This window comes from Trichosurus vulpecula, chromosome 2, assembly GCF_011100635.1.
Source record: "Trichosurus vulpecula isolate mTriVul1 chromosome 2, mTriVul1.pri, whole genome shotgun sequence".
Taxonomy (NCBI): domain Eukaryota; kingdom Metazoa; phylum Chordata; class Mammalia; order Diprotodontia; family Phalangeridae; genus Trichosurus; species Trichosurus vulpecula.
In genome coordinates, this window is record NC_050574.1 from 76,003,780 (window position 1) to 76,016,613 (window position 12,834).

Genomic DNA, 12,834 nt, shown 5'->3' on the forward strand with positions numbered 1-12,834 from the left:
AGAGCTCAGGCTCAGTCTCTGGCTCCAGACAGGCAAGTCTGCAATTCAAACATTCAACTGAAATTAACAGGCACTTATTAAGTACCCTTAGTTCCCTTCAAGAGGTCTTTCCTGCTTCCTCCAGTTGATGGTGCCCCCTCATCACTATGCCTTCATTTTGTATGTGTCTTGTATTTAGTTGTCTCATGACTAGAGGACCATAAATTTAAACTTGGGAGGAGCCAGCCCAGAAACCATGTACTCCAGACCCCTCATTTTACAGGTGAAGAAATGAGCCCAGAGAAATTTTAGTGACTTGTACTAGGTTACACAGGGGATAAGCAGCAGAGGTAAGGAATGAATCCAGATTTTCTGTCTCCAGAATCAGCACTCTTTCCACAATACCATATTGTATCACCCAACTGGAATGTAAACTCCTTCAGGACAGGGACTATCTCATTTTGTCTTTGTATCCCTAGCACTTAGCACAGTGCCTTGCACACAGTAGGAGCTTAGTAACTGTATACTGATTGATTAGTGATTTGGTTGGGTGATAGATAGGCGAAGAGAGACAACTTTGGTTGGCGGACATTTCAGTGAAGAGAAATAAAGAAATGAGAGTGATAGTAGAGAACAAACGTTCTTTACTTTGTGTCTTGGACCATTGTGGCAGTGCAGGGAAGCCTGTAGCCCCTCTGTGGACCCCTCTGTGGGGGTAGTGGATTTCCTCAGAAAATGCAGTCCACTATACACCCAATTGTGCTGCCTCAATCAAAGGCCAGACTCGATTATTAAGTCTCAAGCAAAGCTAAGTGTGTACTTATCTTCCTCCTTCCATTATGGTTCCAAACCTTGATATTATGCTTCACTATTCTTCCTCTCTCCCACCCATACCCTTCTTTTTGGTCACATGGGCACCACTCTAGATCAGGACCTCTTCACCTCTTACCAGTATCATTTTAATATCCTCCTAACTGATTGCCATCATTCAAGTCTCTTCTTGCTTCAGTCTACCCTCCAAATGACTGCCAGAGTGGTTTTCCTACGGCACAAGTTTGGCCATGTCCCTTACTTCCTCATTTATACTTCCTTTGGCTCCCAAACTCCTCTGGCATTGAAAGTTCTTCACCACCTGGTTCCAACCTAACTTTTCTAGGTTTATCACATAATTCTACAGCCTATACTGTAGTCTATTTGCTTTTCAGTCCAGCTGCATATACTGGTCTCTTTGCTGTTCCTCCCTGATGACATTCCATCCCCAGTCTCTCTGAATTGTGCAGACTTTCCCTTATTCCTGGGATGCACTCTATTCTCACTTCAGATTTTTAGAATCCCTAGCCTCCTTCAGAGCTCAGTCCAAGTGTTCCCTGCCACATGTATTCTTTCCTAGGTATAACCAGGTGGCATAGTGTACAGAGCACTGGGCCTGGAGTCAAGAAGTCCTGAGTTCAAATTTGGCCTCAGACACTTAATAGCTATAAACTTTGGGCAATTCACTTAAACTCTTTTTGCCTCAGTTTCTTCATCTGTAAAATGGGGATTATAACAACACCTACCTCCCAGGGTTGTTATGAGGATCAAATAAGATAATAATTATTAAGCATTTAGCACAATGCCTGACATATAGGAAGCACTATATAAAAGTTATTATTATTATCATTTCCTGATTCCCACTGCTCCCCCCCCAGTGGCTAGCATTTCCCCAACCAATTAGCTTCTATTTACTTTGAATATATTAGGTTTACATGTAGCTTCCCCCCATAAAAGTACTTTTTGTGTGTCCTAGTCCCCTAATATTATCTATGGACTCCTTCTCAGAATAATGGCTATATAATGCAAAAAATAAAATGCATAGGATTACAAACTAATTACATAGAAATATACTTATCAAGTATATATATTAAAATATATTTTAAAAACTAAAATTCATGTGTCCGAGGTTAAGAACCCCTGAAATATGAGTTTCGTGAGTGCAGGAACTGTTTATTTTTGTGTTTGCAACTCTAGCAACCTACCTTAGTGCCTGGCAAGAAATAGGTGTTTAAATAGATGATTGTTGATTGAATAGTCAAGTTCAGCCATCCTAGAAAGTCTTCTGGATGGGGATTAAAGGAAAAAGAAGGAAGACTGTGCACTCCTATAAGTAAGGCTGCAGTTTCTGTGCGTTCACAAGTTCTGAGGCTCTACCCAAAGCATTTCTATCTCTTTTCTGACCAATCAGAGACCCACAGAGATGCAACAGCTGGATGTCGCTGTCCAGGGTTTTGACTGGAGGAAGCTGAGATAAGGGCTGATGCTGAGCAGCACAGTTGATCACTTTGCCCTCCTCAACTACAGATAGGTCCAGGTCCCCATCTAACACAGTCATGGGAGGGTCAAAGGCTCATAAGGCCCAGGTTTGGCCTTCCCTCATGAAAGGAGACTAAAGGGCAGGCAGAGGGGCCAGGCCTCCAGCCAGCAGGCTACAAAGCCTCTCTGTGTACTACTTAGACTGAGGCTGTTTCTCTTCCTGGCCAAAGCAGAGCAAGTCTGGAATCGACCCAACACTCCCCAGGCTCCTGTCCCTTCACTTATTCTCTGGGTTGCTCAATTCCTTTTAAGACATAAATTGATTGGGATAATTCTTGCTTTAACTACAATTGCCACGGAAGGAGAAAAACTGCTCTGCACTCAGACTGTGGATTCCAGTGACGACTGTGAGCCACAGAGTCACAGGGAAATGGCCAGAAAATGGATTCAAAATTGAAGCCTCGTATAATAATGTAATTACTGCCCGGGCTCTGAGTGCTGTTAGAACAGGGGCCTCCTGCTACCCTGAGAACTCTGGGGGCGGTGCCTGGCTGCAGCAAGAGCAGAAGTTGCTGCTTATATCCTCCATCCTTGACTCCTTCTGAGAGCACCATTATATGCAGCAGAGAGTGCAGGGAGGAAAAAGGGAAAAGGGAGAGAGGGGGCAGAGGAGCAAGAGGGAAGAAAAAAGAGAAAGAGGGGAAGTAATATCTCCTTCTAGCCATGTGTCCTTGCATCTCTTCGGTGGGATGAAACTATGGGTGTTGGTGCTGGCTAGGGCTTCACCATCCTTGTTTATCAGCACCAATCCATCAGTCAGCTGACCAATCAGCAAACTTGTATAAGGCACCTACTATGTGCTAGGCACTCCACGAGGTGTTGAGGATACAAAAACAAAAATGAAAAAGTCTTTGCCTTCAAGCAGCTTCAACTGAGACCCAGGATGACTAAGTGATTGGCCTGTGTTCACACAACTAATACATTTCAGGGCTGGGATTCAAAATCAGGTTCTTGCTGACTCAAAGCTTGCCATATGATTTCATATGCCAAGATGTCTTTCCAAAGAAATGCAATAGTATTGGGGAGTTCACTACCTTCCAAGCTAGCCCATTCCACTTTGGGACAGCTCTAATTATTAGAACTTTTCTATAGGCGAGATAGTATATACATAGATACGTTCAAAATAAATACAAGGTAATTTTAAGAGGAAGGTACTAGCAGCCTGGGCTAATATATTTCAGGATCTAAGACTCTTCAAGTTAGGAGAGGCCAAACAAATATCTCCTAGAACATAAATTCCTTGAGGGCAGGGAATTTATCTTCTTTTTTGTCTTTCTCTCTCTGGGGCTTAGAATGATGACACCTTGCACATAGTAAGGGCTTAATAAAGGTTTGTTGAATGGAATTTGATTGGAGGCAATGTGGTACCATGCCTAAGGTGATGAAGGTAGAGTCAGAGGTCCTGGATTTGAATCCTACCTCTTCTTGCCCCTTTTGTAAGCTTGGTTACTCTTCTCACCTATATAATGAAGGGGTTGGACCCCACATGCCCCTTAAGGTCCTTTCTACATCTAAGCTAATATTCCTATGGTCCTATAAATTGAATTGAATCTAGTTCAACCTGTATCTGAAGAGGAATTGCTTGACAGCATCTCCCAAGAGGGAACATCCATCCTTCACTTGAAGACTTCCAGTGATTTATCAGGTTTTAAGTAACTGCCAAATGCCTTCAAAGCCAAGGAGCAGCATAGTCAGACCTGTGGTCTGAAGGATGGATTAGACAGGGGACAGACTGGAGGCAAGGAGTCCATTTAGGAGGTTTCTGTAGTAGTCCAGGTGAAAGGAGATGAAGCCATGTGTGAAGGCACCATTAGCCTTGTGGTTGTGGGAGTAGAAAGGAAAGAGTAGATGTGAGAGAGATTGTGAGTATAAGACTTGTCCATAATTATAGCTGCCATTTGTAAAGCATCATGGGACATGGAAAACATGTGTGTGTGTGTGTGTGTGTGTATGTGTGTGTATGAGATTTCATTTGAGCTTCCCACTTAGACACAACTAGGTGGCATGGGTTTGTGCTAGGGTGACTGAATATGGCCAACATTGCATTAACATGTTATGATCTGGACAATTAAAAGCCTCTGTCTGTTGTCAAATGATAATTAGGGTGTCTAGGTTGTGCAGTTGATAGAACATTCCTGGAATCAAGAAGATCTGAGTTCAAATCCAGCTTCAGACACTTAGTTGCTGTGTAAAACTGGGTAGGTCACTAAACTGGTCCTAATACTAAGGATAAACCACAGAGTATGTTGACAGCATGTAGCAAGAGAGCCATATAAGATCTCATTGTAGCAGAGAAATTCTGCTTTGGTTGCCTCTGTGGCTTTCCCCAGGAGCCTGTGTTCCCTGATGTTGTGGGTATCCCTGGGAAAGGCTCAATCTTTGGACTGTGCTGTGAGTTCCTGAGGTCTGTGGCATAGAGAACACAAAAAGGACTAGGAAGTGATGATTCTACATCACCTGTTTAGTGGCAGCTATATCATTGATAACCCCTTCTGAACCCTTCCCTTTACTCTCAGGAAAGAGGTAACACACACCTGTGCTATGTGTCAGTAGCTATGGGACCCTGACACCTTGGTCCTGCTGCAGTTCAATATTCTGACTAACTCCTCTCTATTACAGCCTGTGACCAGCTGGCCCTGGGGGTTGTAGCCATTTTTGGACCTTCCCAGGGCTCCTGCACCAATGCAGTCCAGTCTATCTGCAATGCCCTGGAAGTGCCCCACATCCAGCTACGTTGGAAACACCATCCCTTGGATAACAAAGACACCTTCTATGTGAATCTCTACCCTGACTATGCATCCCTCAGCCACGCCATCCTTGACCTTGTCCAGTATCTGAAATGGCGGTCAGCGACTGTGGTGTATGATGACAGCACAGGTAAGTGCCAGAGTAGAGGGATCCCAGGGAATGGCCCAAATCCCCCAGGCCTCACAACATGAATGGCTGGACACACACCATGTAAGCCAACCCACCTTCACGAGAGGCCAACCCAAAGGTTTGGCCCATGGCTGCTTCCTCTCCTCCTAGGCAGAGGCCTCACACAGTAGGCTCTCCCTCTCCCTAATCCATCCCCAGCCATACCACTCACAAGCCCGCCAATGCCAGGCTTCTGGGAGAGATTGCTGTGAAAACCCCTTTCCCCTGAGAAGTCACAGAAGTGACCTTTCCAACAAAAGGATGTTACATTCAGACTGGCAGGGATGAAATGCTCCTGGCTCTGACTTTCGGTAGCTGTGTGATCGTGGACAAATTAGTTAACTTCTCTGACCCTCCCTTTCCTCCCTTATTAAGGATAACAATGCTAGAACAGTGGAGCTCACTGGGATTGGGGTGAAGAAAGAGCTTTTTAATGCATTGTAGAAATAGAAGTCATTCCCTCCATGTCATCTCTAGGCAACATTTCCTTATTTCTTGTCTATTCATCTTTCGAGGCCCTGCGTAAGTCACATCTCCTCTATGAAGCCTTCTCTGATTACCCCAGGTCCATTTCTGAGCTCCTGCTGTACTTCTAACTTGGATTCCAAGGTAGAGGATCTAGGTCCAAATCTTGGCACTCTGATTTACTAGTTGTGTGACCCTGGATCTGTCACTTAGCTCCAAGTGGGCCTGTCTGAGCCTCAGTATCATACTCTGTAAAGTGAAGGAGAAGAACTAGGTGACTCCTGAGTCCCTGACTATGTACCACTGACCTCTCACTTAAAATCATAGAGTCAACTTGTTAGAGTCAGAAGGGGTCAGGTCTCTCTTTACCCTTGTCAGATCAGAGCACCACCATATATATTCATCCTCAACTCGACTATATATTCATTCATGACTCTTGTCCATACTCACCCACAATGTTAGGAGACCCACACCCATATAATACTAAGAGAGCTAGCAGTCTTGGGAGAGGTGGGACATCACAGGTATGGAACACTACAGGGTGTCCCCAAAGCCTTCGTTATTATTGTGGTTGAGTTGTTTCAGTCGTATCCAACTCTCCATGACCCCATTTAGGGTTTTCTTGGTAGAGATACTAGGGTGGTTTGCCATTTCCTTCTCTAGCTTATTTTACAGATAAGGAACTGAGGCAAACAGGGTTAAGTGACTTGCCCAGAGTCACATAGGAAAGTATCTGAGGCCAGATCTGCATTCAGATCTTGCTGACTCCAGGCCTGGTGGGGTGCTCTATCCACTCTGGCACCTTGCTTCCCCTACAAAAAAGTCTTAGAGCAGTTTTAAGTTAAGATTAGAATAGTGTCAGTCGCCAGAAATTGCACTAAGACATTTGGGACACCTTGTCGTATCCCGAATTTGGTCCATATGTTGGTTGGTTTTGCTGAATTTTTTTCCCCTCTCTATTTTTGGTTTTTAATTCTTATTTGTAAGGAGTGGCTTTCTGGGAGGGAAAGTTGGGAGGGATATACTGGGAAATGTAAGTGATATATTAAATATATTTATGTAATATATTTGATATATTATATTAAACAATATATTAAATACATTAATAAAATATATGTGTATAAAATATATAGATGCATGTCAATAAAAACATTAATGAGCTTCTAAAAAGAGTTCTAGAAGAAGGTCCCCAATACGTTAGTTGGTTCCCCTGTAAAGGATTGAGGAGAGGATCTTGTACATAGTAGATAATCAATAAATATTCATTGATTAATTAGAGCCAGAGAACATTAGAATTAGGAGGTCATTTAGACATAATCTAGTCTGTCCCCTTCATTTTACTGATGGGGAAGCTGAGGCACAGGGAGGGGAAGGCACTTTCCTAAGGCTTCACGGCAAGGCTCAGTACTAGAACCCAGAGTAGAGCTCAGACCAGAGCCCAGGTCTCCTGAAGCCCAGTCCCAAATTCTTTCCACGGCACCAAGCAATTGATTCTTCAGCTTAAATTGTTCCCTTCAGTTGTCTTCAGATTCAGGCAGGAAGGAGCTTCCTGTCACCACAGGCCCTCAGGTGATATGTAAACGCCGCAAGCACCTTTGCTGAGAATGGGAAGTTCAATCCAAAAAGAATTTGATAACAAGAAAAGGGATGATGAGAAAAGCTTAGAGCTCCAAGGGAATGTAGAGATCAAATTAATCCAAAGCCCTGATTTTGCACTGCAGGCACAATTAAAGGCCAGAGAGTTTGAGTGACTTTCCCCAAAGTCACCCAGGAAGTAGCAGGGCTGAGATTTGGACAGAGGGCAAATACAGGACCCTGTCCACCAACATTATCACAACCCACAGGCGATGGTCCTTCCCCTTTCTTCTTCTTCTTCTTCTTCTTCTTCTTCTTCTTCTTCTTCTTCTTCTTCTTCTTCTTCTTCTTCTTCTTCTTCTTCTTCTTCTTCTTCTTCTTCTTCTTCTTCTTCTCCTCCTCCTCCTCCTCCTCCTCCTCCTCCTCCTCCTCCTCTCAAAATTCCTACTTTCTCCCACCTCTACCACTTGTATCTTTCTGATGGCCAGGTGGTGCAGTGGATAGAGCTCTGGGCTTGGACTCAAAAAGACCAGAGTTCAAATTTAGCTTCAGACATTTACTAGCTATGTGATCCTGAGTAAGTCATTTAACCTCTTGTCTCAGAGGTGAAATGCTTCTGCCTCAGTTTCCTCAACTGTAAACAATCCAGGAAAACAGTCCTGTTGCTTCCTCCCATCCCCCTGCCCCCTGCTTTTACTCTAGAGAGCCAGCAAAACAGAGATAATAGCACCTATCTCTCAGGGTTGTTGTAAGGATCAAATGAAATAATATTCATAAAACACTTAGCACAGCTTCTGGTACACAGTAGGCACTTAATAAATGCTTCCTCCCTTCCCCCCTTTTTCCAAAAACAGTTTCAAGTTATCAAAAGTAATCTTTTCTCCCTCTGTTTCCTTCTCTTCAAAACTCCTCTCCCCTAATCCTCTACCATTATATTATAATAGAAACATAGATTTACATCTGGAAGTGAACTCAGGGAACATCTAATCTAATACCTCATTATACAGTTAGGAGACTTACTCAAGGCCAAACAAACCCACAGTGCACATCCCTCACCTCTGCTCCCCTTCTCCCACACCCATGCTACACTATAAATGGGCCAATTCTCCATAACGAGGGAAGAAAGCCAGGCTAACTTTGCTTCTGTGAACCTTGAGGGCCCTAGAGGGGCCTCTAAACACACTCATGGCTAGGTAGGAATAGTAAGCTGGGGCCAGGTTCTTGAGGGCCTTTAATGCCAGGAGTATATCTAGTGGTTATACAAGGCATCCCCAAATTCTTAGCATAGTTTTGATCTATTAAAACGTAAACTGCATGAAACCTTTGGCAAACCCTTATATAGCACCATGAGGTACACAGAGGTTAACTCATTATGGATCCACACAACCCTGGGAGGCAGATACAATAATTATCCTCATTGTACATATGGGAAAGCAGAAACTGAGTGATCTGCCCAAGGTCATAAAGCTAGTAAATGCCTGAGGCAGATTTTGAACTCAGGTTTTCCTGAAGCTGGGTCCAGTGTTCTAACTTCTGTGCAACCTAGGTGCCTTCAGAGACCATTGAGTCTAACCTCCTCATTTTAGAGATGAGAAAACTGAGGCCCACAGAGGTTAAGTCATTTGACCAAATTGACAGAGCTAGCAAGTGGCAGAAGTATGAGACAGGAACTCAGGTCCTCTGGGTGAGTCAAAGATTCCCAGAGTGCTGAGTGTGGGTGACTGGAGGGATGATGATACCAGGACCAAAAATGAAGAAATCAGAACAGGGGGTGGTAAAGGCAAGTTCAATTTGGGGCATGTTAGAATGATTAATAATAATAATAATAACTAACATTAAGTGGTGTTTCAAGGTTTACAAGGAGATATACAATTATCATCTCATTTGGTCCTCACAGCAACCCTGCTTTTATTACCCCCATTTCACAAATGAAGAAACTGAGGCAGGTAGAGGATAAGCAATTTGCCCAGGATCACACAGCTGGTAAGTGTGTGAGGCAGGACTCAAATTTGGATCTTCCTGAATCCAGGTCCAATACTATATCCACCAAGATAGCCTGAGTTTAACCCAACAGAGTCCAATTATAATATTGAAAGACAGAGAGAGAAAGAGACAGAGACAGACAGAGAGACAGAGAGAGAGACAGAGACAGAGATAGAGACAAAAAGACAGAGACACAGACAGAAAGACAGAGACACAGAGAGACACACAGACAGAGAGAGAGAAGAGAGACAGACAGAGACAGAGAGACAGAGACAGAGAGAGAGAGAGACAGAGACAGAGAGACAGAGACAGAGAGAGAGACAGAGACAAAGAGAGACAGACAGAGAGAGAGAGAGAGAAGAGAGAAACACACACACACACAGAGAGAGAGAGAGAGAGAGAGAGAGAGAGAGAGAGAGAGAGAGAGAAGAAAGAAACAGAGAGAGAGAGAGACAGAGCAGCACTGTCCAGCAAGGCATTCTCTGGGCCTGTGACTGCAGAGGAGCAGAGGATTCAGAGCTGGAAGGGACTTCCAAGATTAATGTCAGCTTTAGGTTCTAACAAATATTTCCCAGACATCATCTCATTGGAGCCTCACCACCCTGTGAGGTGGTCCCTACAACTATTATTATAATACCCCTTTAACAGGTGAAGAGACTAAGGCCCAGGAGAAATCAGTGGCTTTGCCCAAGTCCCTTGCCCAAGGATCAGAGTCGGAATTCAAACCTGACTCCTCCAACTCCCAGTGCCAGCCTCTGGGCTGTCTCCCATTGGTGCTACAGGAAAGCTACAGAGTAGGGAGGGGTCCTCATCACTGAGCCTGTCCCTTCTGGATGAGTATGCTGTTTTTGTTGTTGCTGTAGATTTACTCTCCTAATCATAGATTTCCCCAACCCACCCAAAGCTTGCAAGATGGTGGAGGGAAGTGACTCAGAAGCATTCTCGGTAGCAAGAGGAAGCTAGCACAGTGTGAGGAAAAAAGCTGGGGGCTGGGAGTCAGGAAGGCTCATTTCAGTCCATCCCTGGTTATGCCATTTACTAGTTGTGTGACCTTGGACCAGTTACGAGACCTCTAGGTCTTGGTTTCCTGAAAAATGATGGGGCTAGATTAGATGATCTGGGGTCCCTGCCAGCTGTGATGAATTATGAGTATGAATTTATGAGATAAAGGGGCTGGGGTGGGGCCGCATCTCAGCCTTGCCACTTACAGAGTGAGCCTAGTCATATCACTTCAGCCCACTGAACCTCACTTATCTTATCTGTAAAATGGGTAGCAGAAGACCTGCCAGCCTTTGCTCAGAGGGCCATTAGGGGCTCACAGAGGGTGGGAAATGTGAAAAGAATTTCATGAAGAACCAAAATTCGCTACAGATAATCTATCTTAAGAGTTGCCTTAAAGACATAACCTGGAAGGAAATTTCCCTGCTGACAATCCAGGAAAACAGTCCTGCTGTTTCCTCCTGTACCGCTGCCCCCTGCTTTTACTCTAGAGAGCCAGGCAGTGCCCTGGGATCCTCCAGGGATACACTGATGGAAAACAGGTTTGACATTTCCTGTTGGAAAATGTGGGTCACAGTACACCAGGCTCAGTCTGTACTCAGCTTGACAAAGAGGTTCTGCTGTAGCCTCCTAGGGACCCATTCCCCTAAATTGTGGCCACCCAGATGCCCAGCCCCTCCTCAAGGTTGATACACACAGTACAAGAGAGACAATGAAGTGGGTGCCACGTTCTGGACCAGGAGCCAGGAGGGCTGGGTCCTCACATAGCATCCTGAGCATTCTCTCCCCTAATAGGCTTCATTTGTAAGTGGGCATTTATGGACATGAGCAAAAAACCAGGAAGACGAAACCCAAAAGACCAGTATCAAGTGTTGAGATTAAATAGAATTTGCAACAAAGTTATCTGACATATCTCACATAATGTCAGAACTGGAAGAAACCGTAGAGATCTTGAGGGGAGACAGCCTGATGACACTAGACCAGGGGACACTACAGTCAGGGAACTTTGGGTTCTGGCTGTTTGTGAACAGTGTGACCATGGGCAAGTCACTTAATTTCTCTGGGACTCAGAATGAGGGAATTGACTCAGCTCAGTTCAGAGAAGAGCCAGGAGGCACCAACTATTATTAATTAATTAATTATTACTACTAATAGTAGAGAACATCAGATGTGGAGTCAAGAAGACTTGGGTTCAAATCCTGCCTCAAACACCTACTAGTAACATGAGCCTGATCTTTCTCTGCATCAGTGTTTTAGGTTAGAGTAGGGATCTGGACCTGGAATCAGGAAGGCCTGGGTTCAAGTCCCATCTCAGACACTTCCTTGCTACATGTGACGTGGGCTGACTCATTTCACCTTTTCAGGCCTTGGTTTCATCATCTATAAAATGTTGGGGCTCGACTCAGTGACCACTAAGGTCCCCTCTGGCTCATTCTATGATCCCGTGAACTGGATGGTCTGCATGGTCTTGCTGCTCTAGGTTGTGCTCCTGGGCCAACTCTCTCATTTTGCAGAAGAGAATCGATGAGACAGGAAAATACTTTTGAAAGGCCACACAGCAAGTTAGTGACAGAACCAGGGCCACTGGCCCTCTAGACCCAAGCTCAGAGCTCAGCATTCTAGCTCCAGTTGTAGAGAGATTCCCATCACTTTGACACATGTTTCTCTTCCCAGTAGGAAGTTCATTTGACCTAAGGAAGCCATTTATCTTAGGGAGGTGATTTTGTCCTGGGGCTGGTAACTATGAGCTTAAGTTCCTCTAAAAGTGTCTGGTTTAAGTGGTTTTTCAGGACATCAGGGTGAGGGATGGAACATCCTGTTTCAGGGAAGACAGCAACAGACCTTGATATTCACAAATACTAGCTGGCTCTCAATTCTCTGGACAGGGGCCTAGGCCACCCAGAGCAGCACATACCTCACAAGTCCACACCAACTCCTTTTCCCAGAAGCCAGCTGGCCTCCCTAACTCCAGTTTGTTCAGCCTGATTATTCAGGCTCTCCTAGGCTCATGAGTTCTAATTGCACCAGAATAGGGAGGCACTGACTGGCCTTCAGGGGTCTGACCCCAAGGACTAGTTGAGCATAGTACCCAACAAGGATGGGACATAGCTGGAGGGTGGAGGTTACATTGGATCAGGGGATGCCTTTGGGTAATAACTTGGCCTCTGTGTGTGTGTGTGCACTGCTTGACCTCCCCACCCCCCCCAAAGGCCTCATCCGCCTGCAGGAACTTATAATGGCCCCATCGCGCTATAATATCCGCCTGAAGATTCGCCAGCTCCCCATCGACTCTGATGACTCCCGGCCCCTGCTCAAGGAGATGAAGAGAGGCAGAGAATTCCGCATCATCTTTGACTGCAGTCACACCATGGCTGCCCAGATCCTCAAGCAGGTAAGTACAGGTGGGCAGGTGGGCTCTCCTTCTCTTCCCTCCCTGTACCTCCTACCCCCTTCCCTACTCCTCCACATCTTCTGCTGTCTTTCCCCTCCTTCCTCCTCTACCACTTTCTCCTATTTTTCCATTCCCCATACCGCTTCCTCCTGATCTTCCTGCTCCTCCTCCTCCTC

The 12,834-nt window shown here is 45.0% G+C and overlaps 1 protein-coding gene across 1 annotated transcript in view; it reads left to right on the plus strand.

Moving 5' to 3' along the window:
- Positions 1–12,834, plus strand: part of GRIK3 (glutamate ionotropic receptor kainate type subunit 3) — a 151,186-nt gene that overhangs the window by 13,773 nt on the left and 124,579 nt on the right. Inside the window, exons 3-4 of the mRNA XM_036743758.1 lie at positions 4,948–5,205; positions 12,477–12,658. Coding sequence (XP_036599653.1) covers positions 4,948–5,205; positions 12,477–12,658 — 440 coding nt within the window. The remainder of the gene's footprint in view (positions 1–4,947; positions 5,206–12,476; positions 12,659–12,834) is intronic.